This window comes from Rhinoraja longicauda, chromosome 26 (genome assembly GCF_053455715.1).
Source record: "Rhinoraja longicauda isolate Sanriku21f chromosome 26, sRhiLon1.1, whole genome shotgun sequence".
NCBI lineage: Eukaryota > Metazoa > Chordata > Chondrichthyes > Rajiformes > Arhynchobatidae > Rhinoraja > Rhinoraja longicauda.
Genome location: NC_135978.1, coordinates 15,170,671 through 15,188,947, shown reverse-complemented (window position 1 = coordinate 15,188,947; position 18,277 = coordinate 15,170,671). Strand labels below are relative to the sequence as shown.

The 18,277-nt window shown below is 44.2% G+C and overlaps 1 protein-coding gene across 3 annotated transcripts in view; it reads right to left on the bottom strand.

The window, feature by feature from the left end:
• Positions 1-18,277, bottom strand: part of clip2 (CAP-GLY domain containing linker protein 2) — a 107,622-nt gene that overhangs the window by 19,838 nt on the left and 69,507 nt on the right. For all 3 annotated transcript variants that reach the window (XM_078422475.1, XM_078422474.1, XM_078422477.1), the window contains 5 exons: positions 11,507-12,424; positions 7,363-7,420; positions 6,516-6,599; positions 5,680-5,836; positions 3,363-3,522 (listed from right to left, as the gene is read on the bottom strand). In XM_078422475.1, the coding sequence (XP_078278601.1) occupies positions 3,363-3,522; positions 5,680-5,836; positions 6,516-6,599; positions 7,363-7,420; positions 11,507-12,424 (1,377 nt within the window). The remainder of the gene's footprint in view (positions 1-3,362; positions 3,523-5,679; positions 5,837-6,515; positions 6,600-7,362; positions 7,421-11,506; positions 12,425-18,277) is intronic.

Sequence of the window (18,277 nt, the reverse complement as noted above, 5' to 3'; positions counted from 1 at the left end):
AGGGCACAGCCTCAGAATACAAGGACGCACCTTTGGAATGGAGATGAGGAGGAACTTCATTAGCCCAGAGGGTGGTGAATCTGTGGAACTCATTGCCACAATGGGCAGCACGGTTGCACAGCAGTAGAGTTGCTGCCGTTCAGCGCCAGAGGCCCGGGTTCGATCCTGGTTACAGGTACTGGCCTGTACGGAGTTATGTTCTCTCTGTGACCTGCGTGGATTTTCCCCGGCTGCTCCGGTTGCCTCCCACATTCCAAAGCCATACAGGTTTGTAAGTTAATTGGCTTGGTAAAATTGTAAATTGTCTCTGGTGTGTGTGGGATAGTTTTAGTGTGCGGGGATCTCTGGTCGGTACAGATGCAGTGGGCTGAAGGGCCTGTTTCTGCGCTGTATCTCCAAACTAAACTAAAACTAAGATGGCACTGGAGGCCATCATTGGGTATTTTTAAAGTGGAGATTGATAGGTTCTTGATTCGTAAGGGTGTCAAAGGGTACGGGGAGAAGGCAGGAAAATGGCGTCAAGAGGGGAAAAATAGATCAGCCATGAATGAATGGCAGAGCAGACTCAATGGGTCGAATGGCCTAATTCTGCTCCTATGTCTTATGAACTGATCACGATGAAATCAACTTTTGCCCGATAAGTTTTAAACTGGGTCTTGAGGAAATATTGATTGTGGGCTTGATGCGTTTAAATGAGTCTAACATTAATGATAGAGGGTCGCGAATTTATTATTCCATGTTAATCCATGCGTCACTAAAATCAGAGGTTGTGCAGCAGACAGACATCTTGGAAAGATTTGCGTCGCAAAAGCTCCCTGTTAGTTTACATTCAAAAAGCCACACCAGCAACAAAAAAAAAAAAAAAAAAAAAAAAGCAGAATAAAAGTGCAGAAATTTTAAACAGAAAGTCAAAGTTCCTGTGAACAGAAAGAACGAACAAAGAAACCCGAATGTATGCAGCACCTTTTGCAACTCCAGGGTGCCCAAAGCACTGCACAGCCAATGAAGTACCAAGTCAAAGCAAAACAAACTGGTGCTGCAGCCTAAGTTCTGAACCTCGGAGGAATATTTCTGATGCAGGCAGTGATCATCGGGTAGGATTTATGATATGGACCAACAGGTTTATTTAAAGCACTCGGGCAAGAACCTGCAATTAGCTGTGGATTCCATCACAAATCCTGCTGCATCATTGAGATATACCTTGATAAACTGGGCTGTCCTTTGTGTCTCTTTGTCTCTCTCTGTTATGTAGCTGATCTAGACAATGATATAATACAAGAGTAATTCTTTTGTTTCGATTCACTATCTATAAAATGTTTTATAATTTCCATAGCCAACTTTCTTTAAACCCTACATTACAGTAGCCCAGAGGGAATCGCAATTTCATTGAAACACCCACGTCATTGTCAGGATTGTAAGGTGCCTACCCTGAATTTGTCAATGGTGGCACCACATGACAAAACGGAAATGTCGCTCACTACCAATACTGATGTCCTTTCATGCACACAAAATAAATGACCAAAAAAACATAATCAACGATAATCCGTGACTGCATTTTCGACAAACTTTGGTGCCCATCTTCCAATCTCAAATAATCCAGTGTTGTGCAAATCTTCAAATAAACTGTAGAACAGGAGGACAATGTAGCCTTCAGTCACTAACAGCCCAGGAAAAATGTTCCCGATGTTGGGGAGGGGAGTCCAGAACCAGGGGTTCACAGTTTAAGAATAAGGGGTAGGCCATTTAGGACTGAGACGAGGAAAAACTGTTTCCACCGAGAGTTGTGAATCTGTGGAACTCTCTGCCACAGAAGGCAGTGGAGGCCAATTCACCGGATGTTTTCAAGAGAGAGTTAGATACAGCTCCTCGGGCAAACAGAATCAAGGGGTATGGGGAGAAAGCAGGAACAGGGTACTGATTTTGGATGATCAGCCATGATCATATTAAATGGCAGTGCTGGCTCGAAGGGCTGACTGGTTTACTCCTGCATGTATTTTCTATGTTTCTATGCAACTATTACTGTACTATTCCTTCAAATTGTGCTTTGAGTTGCCACATGCCACTGATAGGTCCGTCATATGAATCCAACTTCTGAGAGTCGACAAGACTAATGGCCAATGTGGACAGAGCTGCTTCCCAGGGTTCACTGCTGAAAATAGAATAGCTCTTCCTCCCCAATCTCCTTGCTTTCATTTTTTGGCTCATTAAAGCGCATTAAACAGGGGGCAGCCAGAATGAAAGAGTACACCTAACTGATTTAGGGTTGATCAAAGTGGATAGAGCTTTAGAATACAGAAACAGACCTTTCAGACTAACTGGACCATGCCAACCAATGTGATCCATCTACTCTAATCCCACCTGCCCATGTTTGACCCATATCCCTCTAAACCATTCCTGTCCATGTACCGATTCAAACATCTTTTAAATGTTGTTATAGTACCTGCCTCAGCTACCTCCTATGGCAGCTCGTTCCATATACCCATCACCTGCGTGCGAAAAGGTTGCCCCTCGGGTTCCTATTAAATCTTTCCTCTCTCACCATAAACCTATTTCTGCTGATTCCCGACTCCCATACTCTGGCTAAAAAAAAAGCTCTTGTTAAAAAGAAAATAAATTGTATTTGTTTATTCAACAAATAAACCTTTCCTGAAGACGACTATGTGTTTGTAAACAGAAAATCAAAATAATAGACCATTTGCCCCTTCGAACCTCCTCCATTATTTAATACTAGACCAAGTGGACCCGTTAGGCCCAAACCTGCATTGGTGCAGCACCTAACCCTCCCCCCTCCCCTCTACCCCCCCCCCCCTCTCCTCAAACCCCCCTCCCCTCTCCCTTGTCCCCCACTCCCCCCCCTTTTAAACTTTAAAATGTGAATAACTTAAAAAATATAAGACCGATTTCAATAAAACTACTTGCATTGGTTCAGCATCCTCCCCTCTCCCCCTCCTCCCCACTCCGTCCCCCTCATCCTCCCTCCTTCCCCCTCCCTCCACCCCCTCCCTCCCTCCCTAGGAGATAGATTTAAACTTTAAAATGTGAATCACTTCAAAAATATAACACCAATTTCAATGAAACTTCTTCCATTAGCACCAAAGGGACGATGGTGAGTAAGGTGGGCCTAAAATTGTCGCGCTATCGTGTCCCGTTTTGGCTGTAGTTCAGGAACAAACAAACGAGAGTTTTGCTGGTCATCATGTTACTGCCTTCTCAGAATATCCATTGAACCCTCTAGTCCTAAGTAACACAATGGTTTTGAAGTAAATCCAAAGCAATGAATCTCTGGATTTACGGCTCCTGATCTACGCTGCAGCTTAGAGGCTGGAGTTAAATGTTGGTGCACAGGGCTGCTGCTTACTCACAAGGACATAGAGTTTCTCTCGGAGGATCTTGATGTCTTCCTGCAGCTTCTGTTCCTTCATTCTCCACTCAGCTTTATGAACTTCCCGGCTGAGGTCCTTTTCTCCTGCACAGGAGTGACGATTGGTCTCCAGTAACAGTGAGCGGAGATCATTTAGATTCCTCGTTTCCCAGACGATTGAAAGGTTCAATGAGGAGAAACAAATGGACGTCATCGGTAGAAATAAAAACGAGCATTGGTTAGGATGCAAGCATTTTGATAAATGGTCACCATTACAAATCTGTACATTATGCTGTTAGACTGCCCCGAGTCTAAAACCAAACTGTACATTGAAAGGTATCTTACCTACCAAGAAATTCTGTTCATTTTAAAGCTTAAACCTGTCTGGATTCGAGAGTATAATCTACGTTCACAAGTCCTAGGAGCAGAATTAGGTCATTTGGCCCATCGAGTCTACTCTGCCATTCAATCATGGCTGATCTATCTTTCCCTCTCAACCCCATTCTCCTGCTTTCACCCCCTTAACCTTTCGCAGGCTTACTAATCATGAACCTGTCGATCTCCATTTAAAAAAATACCCAATGACTTGGCCTCCACAGCAGGCTGTTAGGAGAGATTGGAGAAACATGGGTTGTTTTCTCTGGAGCGTCGGTGGCTGAGGGGAGATCTGATAGAAGTATCAACGTTATCAGGGGCATAGATAGGTTAGACAGTCAGAACCTTTTTCCGAGGGTGGAACTATTGAAAACTAGAGGACATAGCTTTAAGGTGAGAGAGGCAAAGTTTAAAAGGAGATGTGTGCGACAAGATGTTTTGTCCCCTCGCACAGAGGATGGTGGGTGCCTGGAACACACTGCTGGGGGTTCTGGTGGAGCCAGGTATGATGGTGGCATTGGAGGAGACTCACTGCGATGGATGTTTCTTTTGTTTGGTGTTAGTTTGTGATTGTATGTGTTATTGCATTTTTATTGATTATTCTTATTGTTGAACTGCGGGTAATTTTTCATTTCACTGCACATTTATGTGTATGTGACAAATAAATGACTATTGATTTGACTAAGAAGGGTCTCGACCCGAAACGTCACCCATTCCTTCTCTCCCGAGATGCTGCCTGACCTGCTGAGTTACTCCAGCATTTTGTGAATAAATCGACTGTACCAGCATCTGCAGTTATTTTCTTATATCTTAATGACTATTGACTATTGAAATGGGCACATGGATGTACAGGGAGTGGAGGGGTATGGATCATGTACAGGCAACAGGGATTAGTTTATCTTGCAGTGATGAATGGCCTTTTCCTGTGCTGCACTACTCCATATTCTACATTAAACAGTTCAAGCTGCTGGCGATTTAACACTGAAATTAACTGAACTATGATCAAGGATAAAATGCGTAAGAAGGAACTGCAGATGCAACCTGCTGCCTGACCTGCTGAGTTACTCCAGCTTTCGGTGTCTACCTTATGGTTAAGGATAACATAATTTATAGGTTTGTTCATTCATTTATACACCATTTCATTTAACAACATTTTGACCATCTCTTCCTACCATCTTCCGTGGCAAAAAAAACTAGTTGAGTGTATTGGAGGACACGACTTCTGGGCAGCGTGCGACTTAGTAGTGGAGGGGGTACTTGAATGAACTTGCACTCCATGAAGCCATTTCTGCAATTAGTACTGGGATTTTTAAATTTACTGTGACATTATTCAAAGCATTGCAGCATTTCTCACCTGTTCCCTCAATAAACAAAATATGTGCAGCATTTATTTTAATGTTCTCGGGTCCACAAAGCCACATTTCTTGCAAAACTGGTGTAAAACTGATTGAGAATGATCAGCCATGATCACATTGAATGGCGGTGCTGGCTCGAAGGGCCGAATGGCCTCCTCCTGCACCTATTGTCTATTGTCTATTGTCTAAAATCAAATATCTGTCAGGGGAAGAGAAAAGACATTGTGGCCTCCAGTGAGGAGGTGACTGGAGGAGACTCACTGTGATGGATGTTTCTTTTGTTTGGTGTTGGTTTATGATTGTATGTGTTATTGCATATTTTTATTGCTTATTCTTATTGGTCTTATTGTTGAACTGCGGGTAATTTTTCATTTCACTGCACATTTATGTGTATGTGACAAATAAACGACTATTGACGATGTCTTTCCCCATCCATTGTTACTCTGCTGAAGCTTTTCACAGTTGCTTGTGCTGCTGCTCGCCCCCCCAAGCACTACCTTCTCTGTCGCCATTGCTGTGGTAAAGTCAGCCTCTTCCCAACGTACCCACGTGTCCTTTCAGCACCGACGCGAGTTGAACAACCCTCACCTCTCCTTTTTCAGCAGCTCCTGACTAATGAGGACAAGCTGCCCGGAGGCGTCGTGGGATTTGCGGGTCAAGGTCTCCAGCTCCATCTCCAGTTTGACTTTTTCCTTCGTGGTTGCGTCAACCTTTTTCTCCGAGGATTTCGACTTGTGTTCCAGAGCTGTGGGATCAAAAAGCCGTGGCTAATATTCTGACCCAATTACTGTGCAGAAAGTTCTCTACCTGGCTATTCTGCAGAAATAATCAAATGCTGCAGGTAGGAATTTTATTATTCTATCTGGGACACACGACAGTAAAACATTCTTTATAAGAAAATAACTGCAGATGCTGGTACAAATCGATTTATTCACAAAATGCTGGAGTAACTCAGCAGGTCAGGCAGCATCTCGGGAGAGAAGGAATGGGTGACGTTTCGGGACGAGACCCTTCTTCAGACTGAAGAAGGGTCTCGACCCGAAACGTCACCCATTCCTTCTCTCCCGAGATGCTGCCTGACCTGCTGAGTTACTCCAGCATTTTGTGAATAAATCGATTTGTACCAGCATCTGCAGTTATTTTCTTATAAAGAATGTTTTACTGTCGTGTGTCCCAGATACATTCTTGATCCACTCCACTCACCACTCAGCAAGCAAGCAAGCTCTTAATGGGTAACATGTTTTTATTTATTATAGTTATTTATACGCTCACAGGACAAAATAGTATAAAAGGAGGAAAGTCTCCTTAGGAATACCGCAAGTCCTATGGTCATTTAATTTTTTTATAATACTTTAATGAAAAAAAAGTCCAGCCGTGTTTTTCTCAACACAATATGGAAGGACAATCACGTTCAACTGACTTACCTACAATCTGGGTTTTTAATAACTCAATCTGCGACGACATTGAAGAAACATCCTTTTCCCTTTTACTGAGGTTGTCCAATAAATCTGACGGCGTAGAGGCACAAAAGCACAGAGAATACGAGGTTAGCTCAAAGGCACAAGGAACTGCAGATGCTAGAACCTCGAGCAAGAAAGTCAGTGGGTCAGGCAGCATCTGTGGAGGGACTGCATTTTGGGTCGGGGCACTTCTTCAGATTGATGGAGTAGGTGGGGGAGAGGGGAGAAAGCTGGAAAAGAGAGCCAAGGGTGAGGGCAAAGGTTGGCAGATGATAGGTGGATTCAGGTGCGGGGGTGGGGGGATTGGCAGATGTGTGGAGCTGGTTTCTCCCATCATCTTAGTTACCTCATTCCTTCCTCCTCTTCCGTACGTTCATCTCCCATCCCCAAATCCCATACTTCCCCATTCTCCTCCCCCTTCCCTTTTCACCCATATCCCTCAACTCCAGCTGTACATTTCACTCTTCTTCTTTCCTTTTAACTCCTTCATGTCCTTTTCACCTCTAGCCTTTGACGTTATCTCCCCCCCTCCTCACCTGTATTCACCCATCACTTGCCAGGCCTAGCCCCAGCCCCAGCCCCAACCCCAACCCCAGCCCCAGCCCCAGCCCCAGCCCCAGCCCCAGCTCTCTCCTCCCTCGGCCCACAGAAGGGTCTCAACCCAGTGTTGGCTGTCCATTCCCTCCACAGATGCTGCTGACCTGCTGTTCCTCCAGCACACGGTTGTTTTACTCGAGATTACCTCAAGTTGTGTGAAAGTATTAAATGGAGCTTAAAAAAAAAGAGAAAATCATAAATCACATCGAGTTACCTTCCATCGATTGCTTCATTTTCATTTTCTCTTTCAAGATGTTATTGTTGTCGATGGCCTGGAAACACAATGGCATTACTGAGGCATTTTAGACAACACACAATCTCCCTGTTTATCCCCCAGGAAAAATAAAATTAGTGCTTTTTAAAAAAATAGATTTCCAATAAAATGTGCATTATGAAATTCTGCACCCTTCAAATGTGAGTGTTAACAAGCTGAGATTAATTGCATATTGCTGGTTGGGCATACATTGAATTATTACTTCCACACTGGTCTCCTGATAGTGGCAGAACAAGGCATGGTTTACCTGCCCCTCTGAAACATTTCTCACGTCCTGCTGAATTTTAGTCTATGTTGGTGGGAGCTTCCAATTATCTCACGTGATTACCCAATGCCTTGGAAAATCAGAGGCCTTTACATCAGACTGAATCAGTGCATTCTCTGGGTGCACAGGAAGGGGAGCAAGTTCTTTACCACTGTCGGCAGCCAGGTGTTGCTTGACAATGAAGAACACTTGACAAGTCCCTTGCAAGAGAGCAGTATTAAGGAGAGGAGCTGGTGAATGTCAGGAAAGCAGTGAAGGATTGCACAACCCAATTGTCCCTAACAGAGGCCCAGTACCTAACACAATGCTGTACATCAATCTCTGCAACATCTGCAACTCAAGAGCTGCCCAAAACTTCCATGGTTTTGGATAAGATTGCTTGAAGAGACCAACTGGACTTTGAGGGAGGGAATTCAATGGTAAAGGTCAATATTAGTACAACGACCCACGTCACTTCCTCCCACCCTACGATGCATCACTAGTTGATCATTAGTCCCGACGAGCAAGACTGAGGCCGAGATTCCTGTTCGGCCATCAAATTGACAGAGTGCCAAATCCTTGCAAGTCGAGGCACCATCATCGCTCTGTGACCAGCTGAGGGAATGGTGCAGAGCATGACCTCTTCATCAAACAACACTGAACTTGTAGAAAATGTGACCCTTTTGCCCAGACGCTGGGAAGCACAAAGAGGTAAATCATTGATTAGGTGCCCATGCTATAGAAAATAAAGAAAAGGCAATATTAAATATAACGTCTGCCAAGTGACGTCAGCATACACGATCTATTGTTCCTGCACAAAGTCGGCTGGCACAATGTTCCCTGCAGTGAGCAGTGTGATTAACTTTGTTAAGCAAGCGTCAGAAGGACATGCGGCCTTTAAGTGACGTTGAAGCTGGTTGTAAAGCGTGAACTCAAGAGGACAAGAGGAAAAGGACAGTTCCCAGAAAAGTCCACCAGTAGTAGTGTTGGAGCAAAGCCATGCAGGCTATGGCATGCAGTATTAATTCAGAGAGCCGATGAATCTCACCAAATGCCATTTGTCCTCTTCGGTCCTGAATGGTCATTGAGGAGTTTAAAGAATATTAAAATATAGCAATCGGAGGAATCTGAAACAGACTTCAAGAAGGAAAAGCCGAGAAAACAGAAAAGACGTAAAATTAAGGTAAAAAATGTTGAGCTTTTCACAAATGGCTGAACCTCTCATGTAGATGACAATTTCTTCAGGATGGAGTTGATTTGACTGGAATGTCGTCGTCATCCTCACAAAGGAATCCACATCGGCGGTGCTCACGTTTGGTGCACAAAGTCTTACTCATGGAGATTTTACAATGAGGAAAATACCGAGTGAATGTTTGGACCCAAAAACTACAAAGTAGTAGTAATGGCAGCACACCAGGGTGAAAGGTCACACAGGGTTGGTAGGTGAAGGGGGGCAAAGATGGCCACCTACGGGTTAGATGATGTACTTGTTTTCTTCCTCTGGAGAGCTGGAATGGCTCTCTGCAGTTCTGCAAGTTGATGTTTGTCTCACTACCATGGAGAGTGTGACACTGGCCTATGTGGCTACTCTATCAACTAACCCATACAACACAATAGCTGTATGGCACAAGATACTCTTTGAATTAGTGGTCTGGTTTTAATGTGACTTTATCACAATACCTCTCTGCCCTCTTGGCTGCCATGCCAGTCACAGGCCTGGGGCACGTCTGCAGCATACACCCTCAATCCAGCTGGACTTCTCACTCAAATGTTGGCCTGTAGGATTGGGAGCACCTGCATATCTGGAATATTGAGGGTGTTCCAGGTGAAGCTTCACATTATGAACCTAGTAAGTAGCTAATAGACACAAAATGCTGGAGCAACTCAGCGGCACAGGTAGTATCGCTGGAGAGAAGGAATAGGTAACGTTTCTGATCGAGACCCTTCTTCAGACGGAGAGTAGCTAATCTTCTTTCAGCACCAGGTGTCAAAGAACACAGGGCAGCATATCCGTCAGGGAGCACAGCCTGGAAATGGTCAGTTTTAGACATTAAGGATTGTCAGTGGATAACCAGCAACACGACGTACATACACTAAAGTCTGCCCCCCTCCCCAGTCAAAACCCGGTGACACTTTGTATACATATTGTACCCTAGGGGCTCCTATCGACCCCCCCACCACCACCATGCCAGCTTGAAAAGACCTTGAATTCAGGGCAGTTGTTAATTTAACAACCACAGGTACTGAGCTGCAGTCGAACTGTACGAAGTAGCAAACATTCAGTGGTGATCTGCAACAGGGCTCAAAGGAAGTAGAGGAGTCCAACATCAGTACTATGGGCACCCTATACCTGGTCAGTAAAATGAAGACATGGTTAGCCACTGTGTTTACCTCAGAATCTATGCGGTGTTTATTGCAGTGCCTTTTTAGCAAAGCAGCTTTCAGAATGACTGGATGGCACAGGCAAACGAGGGAAGTGGCATGCCAGTGCCACCGATTCCTAAATCCATTTGGAATCACAAATCGTTCAAAATCTTCCTGTCTCAGCAGAGAGAACTCCGGGAATGGTGCCACGGTGAACTCTTCAATCCAAAACCCTGGGGGGGATGGTAGCACTCTTATCACCGAAGGTGTTAGGTTCAGGCCCCACCGCAGATTTAAACAGGCAATCTACAAGGGCACGACAGATGCATTGAGGGTCAGCAAAGAGCCTCATTCTTGACGTTTGGGGCAATTGGACTGGTGAACCACGGCCGAGGCAAATGCACAGCGACGGTCGCAAATTGCCTGACCTCATTAACAATGACGTGGTGCACTACAGGCACAGGCATTCAGATGCAGCTCATCAATTCCCAATGAAGCTCCAGGCCCGATGAGGCCAGGGATTTTGGCGACCGGCAGTTTGCTACCTTAAGAATGTACCCAGCCTCGTGGTATGGCAAAGCTTTTTGCAACCATCACTATCTGGTTGTTGCAAGCAGACAGAAGTGACCCAGGTCCCAATAAATGTCAGGCCAGGGATTAATCCAAAGGACCATCTATCAGTTAGGTGGAAATGATGCTATGTGTTTAAAGGAGTTTTCGGTATCCCGAAAGTGATATGCCACAGGCTTCAAATCAATATAGCACCTTCTTCCCAATTACTGTGGCAGACAGTTAACAATAGAGTGGGGATTAGAACCAGAGCAAGTTCCTTCAGTCTTCTAGGAGTCCATTATTTCCCCACCTTTATAGTTAGCTTTCTCATTCATTTTCCTTCCCTTCCCTTTGCCACTGCCTTTTACTCCAGCGCACATTTTCAGTTTTCTGCCTGGCGTACAAATATCTGTGGTTGATGCACAACTCCCCAGTCACTGGAATGGAAACTCCAGTCAATTTACTCCTCCTTTAAACAGGGCCACCAAAGCATTGTCCAGTAAACAGCCAACTCTCACAGAGCAAGGGTCAAACTGTAGTTACCGCTACTCCTTGTCAAAGACCTTCTTGTGGTACAGCTGGACTCTTTAAACTTCCATCTGTGAAACACCAAATGTGTGTGGTAATTGTGCCAAGTATCAATGAGCCTTCAAATTACATTTCATGTGTGCAACACATTTTCCTCTCTTGCCATTTAACACAAATTCAAGTCAATGTACAGACATCATATAATATTTAATTGTTCAAATCTGACAGCTATTATTTTAATATACTTAAAGCTTGGATATCATTAAATCCTTTAACTTATCTTTGATATATTCCAATTTGATTTTAATTAGAGCTCAATAGGTCTAACATGATTTCTCCTACCACAAACAGACCAAAGATATATTTAATGTTTTTTTTTTGGTTTTATTCTCATACTTCGGAAGAGTGCCGAGCCTCCATTGCTTGCAGCTTCTCCTGCAGGATTTTATATTCTTGCTCGTGTTTGATCTCAGACTTCTGGAGCGCCTCATAGTCCATCATTTTCCTCTCGGCTGCGAAGATCTGCTCTTTTAAGAAGCTGATGGCCTGTGCTTGGTCCTTGTACCCAAGCTGAAGTTTCTCCTGCTCACGGAGCCTTAACTCTGCGCTGCGGAGCTGGTCGACGGCTGTCTGGAGTTCTTGCCGGTATTGGCTTGCTGTTGTCTCCGACTTGTTTCGCCAGTTGGAATTGCACTCTTCCAGTTCACATTTGGCTTCTTGCAGCTTGACTCTGAAGTCCCCATTCTCCTTTATGTGCAGCACCATCTCAATTTCATGCTTGGCCTTTAGGTTCTCCCACTCCAGCTGGCGCTCCATCTTTAGGCTTTCAATGGTGGCCCTCAGCTCCACCACCTCATTGTTCTGCACATCAGTGCCCGAAATTAACGAAACCTTGAGTTCCTCCAGAGATTTCTGGTGGTCAGACATCAACGTGTCCAATTTGTTCTTCCAGTTGTCCATCATCTCCATGTTCTCCCTGGTTGCTAGGTGGAGTTTCTCCCGGAGCTCACCGACATCATGGGCGTATTTTTCATTGATGCCCTTCAACTTCTCAATTTCTTGCTGGCACTCCTGCAATCTGGCCTCGTACTTTTCCCTCAGCGAGACGTTCTCCATCTGGTGCTCCTTGTTGGCCGATAACAGTTGTTCCCGCAGCTTGAGGGCCTCTGACTGTACGTTGTAGGGACCGTGCTCAGCAGTGCCCGAGGAGTTTGTGTTTCTCAGTCTCTGTTGCAGTTCCTCAATCTCGCAGATCCTCAAACTCAGTTCATCTTCAAGCTGTGCGATCCTGGACTTTTCAGCCACCGTTGTAAGCTAGGGGCGGAAAGCAGAGACAATTAAGTTAATACCCATTGTATATCCACTCTACCATTTTCTGGCAGTGTTTCGGAATTTGCCGAGATACAATTTTACGACCTTCAAAGGTTTTCTATCATATCTTCACTGCTCCACGTGTGTGGACACAGAAAATCTTTATGGGCTTTACCCTTATTCTGGCTAAACTTTATTCCCTAATCATGTATCGATACAGTGTAAATGGCTCGATTGTAACCATGCATTCTCTTTCTGCTGACTGCAAAGCACGCAACAAAAGCTTTTCACTGTATCTCGGTACACGTGACAAACTAGACTGAAAACTGACACAGCAGGTGGCTGTTGGGACAACTTTATCTGCAACAGCTAAAGAGGTACCCAGCCTAACCTAACCTTCCAGCAAAAAAAAAGACACAAAGTGCTGAGTAACTCAGTGGGTCAGGCAGCATTTCTGGAGAGCATGCAGAGCTGATGCTTTAGGTCGGGACCCTTCTTCAGTGGTGGGGGGGGGAGGATCTTGGGAGGGCGGGAAGCAAGCCGAAAGAGAGGAGGGGCAGACAAAGTCTGGCAAGTGATACCGTATCTGGATACAAGTGAGGGAGAGAGGTTGATAGACGGACGTTTGGACAACGGCCAGAGATGAAAAGACAAATACATGTGAAATAAGGATAGAATTTGTGTAAATTGTGAAGCCTGAGGAAGGAATATAGGTGGAAGGAAAGTGGAGAAATGGGTGCATCTCCAGAGGCTCACAGGGAAGAGGGGTTGTAGGTTAATGATCTAAAATTGGAGAATTCAATGTTCATGTCGTTAGGTTGTAAGCTACCCAAGCGGAATACACAAGTGCTGATCCTCCAGTTTGTGTGAGCCTCGCTCTGGCAATGGAGGCGGCACAGGACAGAAAAGTCAATATGGGAATGGGATGGGGGGGGTAAAACGATTAGCAACTGGGAGAGCCAGCAGGCCTTGGCAAGCCGAGTGCAAGTGTTCAGCAAAACATTCTCCGAGTCTACGTTTGGTCTCACCAATGTACAGGAGGCTACATCAAGAACACTGGATGCAGTAGACAAGGTTAGAGGAGGTGCATGTGAACTTCTTCCTCACTTGGAAGGACTGCTGAAGTCCCTGGATGGTGGTGAGGGAGGAGTTACGTCTTCAGCTTTTACACCTCCTGCAGTCGCAGCAGAAAATACCTAGGGAGGGGAAGGTTTAGATGAGAAAGGATGAGTGAACTAAGGACGTGCAGGAAAGGGTTGGAGATGGGAAGACGTGGCTGGCGATGGGATCACGTTGAAGGGGGTGGAAATGTTGGAAAATGATGTGTTGGATGCATAGTCTTGTGGGGTGAAAGATGAGGACAAGAGAAGCTCTATCCTGGTTCCTGAAAGCAGAACTATGGGATGCAGAGGAGATGTGGGTGAGGGATCCATCTGTGGCAGCATAGGGGAAACCATGTTTACTAAAGAAAGCAGACGTTTCAAATTTCCTAGAGTGGAAAGTCTCATCTTGGGAGCAAATGCGGCAGATACAGAGAAATTAAGAGTAGGGGATAATGTTTTTGCAAGAGGCAGGGTGAGAGGTGATGTAGTCCAGGTGACTATGGGAGTCTATGGCTTTGTGGCAGATGTTAGTCGATAGTCTGTCCCCCGTGATGGTGACAGAAAGAGATCAAGAAAGGGAAGAGAGACGTCAGCGAGAGTGCAAGTGAATTTGAGGGCAGGATATCTGGTGCTCCTTGTTGAGCAATAATAGTGTTCATGCAGCTTGAGGGCCTCCAACTGTAGGCCAAACCTGTGCTCAGCACTGCCTGAGGAGTTCTAGCAACTCTAAGGATCTATGGATGAACAATCCACTGTTACGTTTCTCCACCTCTCTCAGAATCTCCCACTGATTGTTCATCTCCTGCCTTGTTGCACCTGCCCCATGTATTAATGTACACTTCTCTGTATTAAATTCCATTTGCCATTTCCCTGCCCAGCTGATCAGAGAATCAATACTTTCCTGTGGCTGAGGATTTCCTCATCCTTGCCAACCATATGGTCAGCTTTTGCATTATCTGAAACTTTTTTAGAATGCCCTCTACATTTAAGTTTAAACCATTGATATACATTACAGAAAAAGGTTTAAGTACCAAACCTTGTGGAACTCGTTAAACATTAACCCTTTGCTTCTTACCACCATAAAATTGAGTCCAATTTTCCACTCTCCCTTGGATCCCATAAACTTTACATTCACTCTGCTGTGTGGGATTTTGTCAGAAGTCTTGCTTAAATTCATGCAGTGCACTCCTTGCAAATGCACTCCTTTACATTTCCTCAAAAAATTAAATTCGCTTGTTTTGGCAGACATTCCGTTAACAAATCTATGTTGACTAATCTGTGACTTTCCAAATGCAGAGCTTTAAAGGAAAAATAGGAGTCCAATAATGAGGCAACCATTAAATCAAAGCTAGCTGGTTTCTTGTCCCTTATTAAACAATGGTGCAGGGTTCTCGAGTGTTGAGGGGCCAGGGGTTGCATTCCTAGAAAAAGGTCTGCATCGCCATTTTCCATAAGACAAAGCTGCATCATCCATGCATGCGTCAAGGACACAAGTTGAAAGAATCAATTTTGAGTTTATTTATATTAATTATGTGAGAGTCAATTTTATTCCATCTCTCAAACCTTTGGCTGTTGATTGGCAAATTCTCTCAGGGTGAATTTCCGTTTACCGAACAGCCAGAACCCAGGGTTCACCTTTATAACACCACGAGAAGTCCAATTTTACGGCATCTCAGCCAGGGAGAACTGATATTTTCCTTTTTTAATTATAGTAAGAGCAGAGTTAAGAACTACGGTTTAGCGTGGTGCTTAGTAAGCTGCCAATTAGTACGCACAATGCAAGTACATCTGTTGCAAAATAGTTTCACTGTACCCAATCAATTTGATGGTCTTTGTTCTGTTGCACTGAACACACTTAAGTCAGTGACGTAAAATCGCTAGCAGTTATCCCAAAGTTATCCCATCCATGGCAAGTCCCCACTTACTTTATAACGGTCACCATCTCAGCACATTATCAGGGTTTCACATTGACATTAGCAACCTAGATCACTCTAAGGTTATGTGTCATTGTCCGTTCACACTGTAATTGTAACCTCCAGATGGTGCGGTGAGAGACTGAGGGAGTGAAACCAGGAAACAGAAAAAACCCTCCAGGAATGAAAGACCAAAACTGATTTCAAAATCGGGAGAATGAACAAGACTGAGACCAGATGAGATTCAGATATAAAAGGCAACAGGCGGATTCTGAGACAATACATAATGGAGAAGAGCAGGCAGCAGAAACGAAGAGCAAAAGGATGTTTGCTCTGATAGTTTTGTTCCTATCTCTGGTTCCCAGTGTATGTCTGCAAATGTATTGCTCCATCCCTTGACTGGAAGCAGTGTCCTTTTATGTAATCCATTTCAAAAGCCAGATCTGGGAAATGACTCCACTGCTCCATAAAGAACAATTTATTTACATCCCAGATAAACAATTTATTTACATCTGTGCCGATGGTTTTGCTCCATAAAAGTGCCCATTTATCCTCTTTATCTCACCCTAACAGCATAGTCTCCTAACCCCGACTCCCTCTTATAGACAATAGTCAATAGGTGCAGGAGGAGGCCATTCGGCCCTTCGAGCCAGCACCGCCATTCAATGTGATCATGGCTGATCATTCTCAATCAGTACCCCGTTCCCACCTTCTCCCCATACCCCCTCTTCTGATTATCTAGCTTCCCCAAATTTGCTTCGATGACCTTTGTCTCATTTTCACTTGATAGGCAAAGTTCCAGAGTCTAACTACTTCTCGGGTCATGACATTTTGCCTAAATTCCCCTTCGAATTTATGAGCCACCATTTCCATTTTCTTACTCTCTGCCTTTCTGGTTTAAACCATGTGGAAGCATCTTCCCTTTGTTCACTGGATTGAAGCTTTTCAGAAACTGAACAGTCTTGTTTGGGTTACCTCTCTCTTTTGTGGTCATTGTTGGCAGGTGTAAAATCTAATCATTACTCCCACTGTCCCACAATGTTGTTTAAAGACGGAAACTAGAACTTGTACAACATGTGGTCTAACTATGGATTTACACAAATTTAAACCATTTCAGTTGAATTCTTTAATTAAAAAAATATCTGCCCCTTCTCCTCCACGTTCTTGACTTCCTTTTGGCCAGTCTTCAATTTTGAAAATCTTTCCTACTTTTTAATGGATCTTCTCCAGTGTTCTTCTTTAAACAAAAGGATTCTCTGTACGGACTCCCGTTACCTAAAAAGACCTTGCCACAGCCTCCCCAGGCCCACGTTTATCAATCCTATGGTTAATGTTCCAATATTTTATATGAAGTATCATGAATAGCTCATGCAGTCATAGTGCAACTACTCCAACTTAATACTATGCCTCTACCAATGTACATGACAAAGCAAAAGGCCCCATTCTATCTTCTCTCCACTCAATTGTTATGTTTATGTTCTGGAGGTATGCTTCTCCAGTAATGTGTGCTATTTTATGCTATGTTAAAGAAGCAACTCATTTTAAAATCTTCTCTGCCCTCCAACATTTGTTTTTCTCGTCCCAGTCTCTCTCTCTCTCTATCTCTCTCTCTCTATCTCTCTCTCTCATTCTTTCTCTACTGCTCTTTGTCTTTTTTCATTGCCTCCAACAAATGCTTCATCATTGATGTACTTACTTTCTAGCCCGCACCTTTTTTAAAAAAATGTACGGTTACTAAGCAAAATCATTAGTTATACATCATATTTGAATGGAATGATTAGTTCAAGAGACCCAGAACAGTATTCCCAGGACAGAGAAACAGGGGCTATGGGAATAGGTTAAAGCACTGGATTGGAATGGAAAGAGCCCCAGCTCTCCACCCAAGTTGATGATATCTGGTACAGGCCGAGGTACAATGACAACATTTAAAAGATATTTGGACAGACACACAGACAGGAAAGGTTAAGAGGGATATGGCCCAAACATGGGCAAGTGGAACTAGCTTTGCTGGGGCATCTTAATCAGCATTGGGCCAAAGGGCCTGTCTCCATACTGTCTGACATAATTGACTCTCTGGGTTATGAAAACTACCGACAGGCCAATGCCTCCTAAAGTCAGTTTTCTGTGGCTACTGATGCAATAGTCACCCCCTTACAATAATTTAATTTCATTAATAATTTCCCTAACAGTTAAACTCAGAATTAAACTAATTGAATATATACCAGATCCAGTCATTAACACGTAGAATTAAATATTTATCATCCTTATTACAAACTTGGAAAAAAAAGCTTTTAAAATGTATGGGAGAATTTGGGTAAAGTCAGATCTCTGCAAGTCAGTTCAAACGTAATGTAGAAATAAGGAACTGCAGTTGCTGATTTACAAACGAATCAGAGAGCGGGAAAAGGCAGCGTCTCCTGAGAACATGGATAGGGACATTTCAGGTCTGGAAACCTTGTCATTTTTTACCGGACTGCCTCTACAGAGCAGGTCTACTGTGCTGACAGTATTCCCCCCATTGCTCTCCCACCACCCCAACCAAACTCAAAAACACCTCCAACTCCAAGACCCCTCTTCCCTGGGGATACTCGTCCTTCCATGTTTATGGGGTCCCACCTGCATTCAGCAATTCCTCCCCTCCGTTTTTATGATGCTGCTCCCACAGTGAATATCCACAACTGTTCCTCTCAATCCTGTGACAAGCAAATCTAAATTATCTTTCTTCACAAATTCGTCATTGTGACCAACCATTGGAGATGTATTTGTTGCTCAAGATAGACACAAAAAGCTGGAGTAACTCAGCGGGGACAGGCAGCATGACATCAGCGGGGACAGGCAGC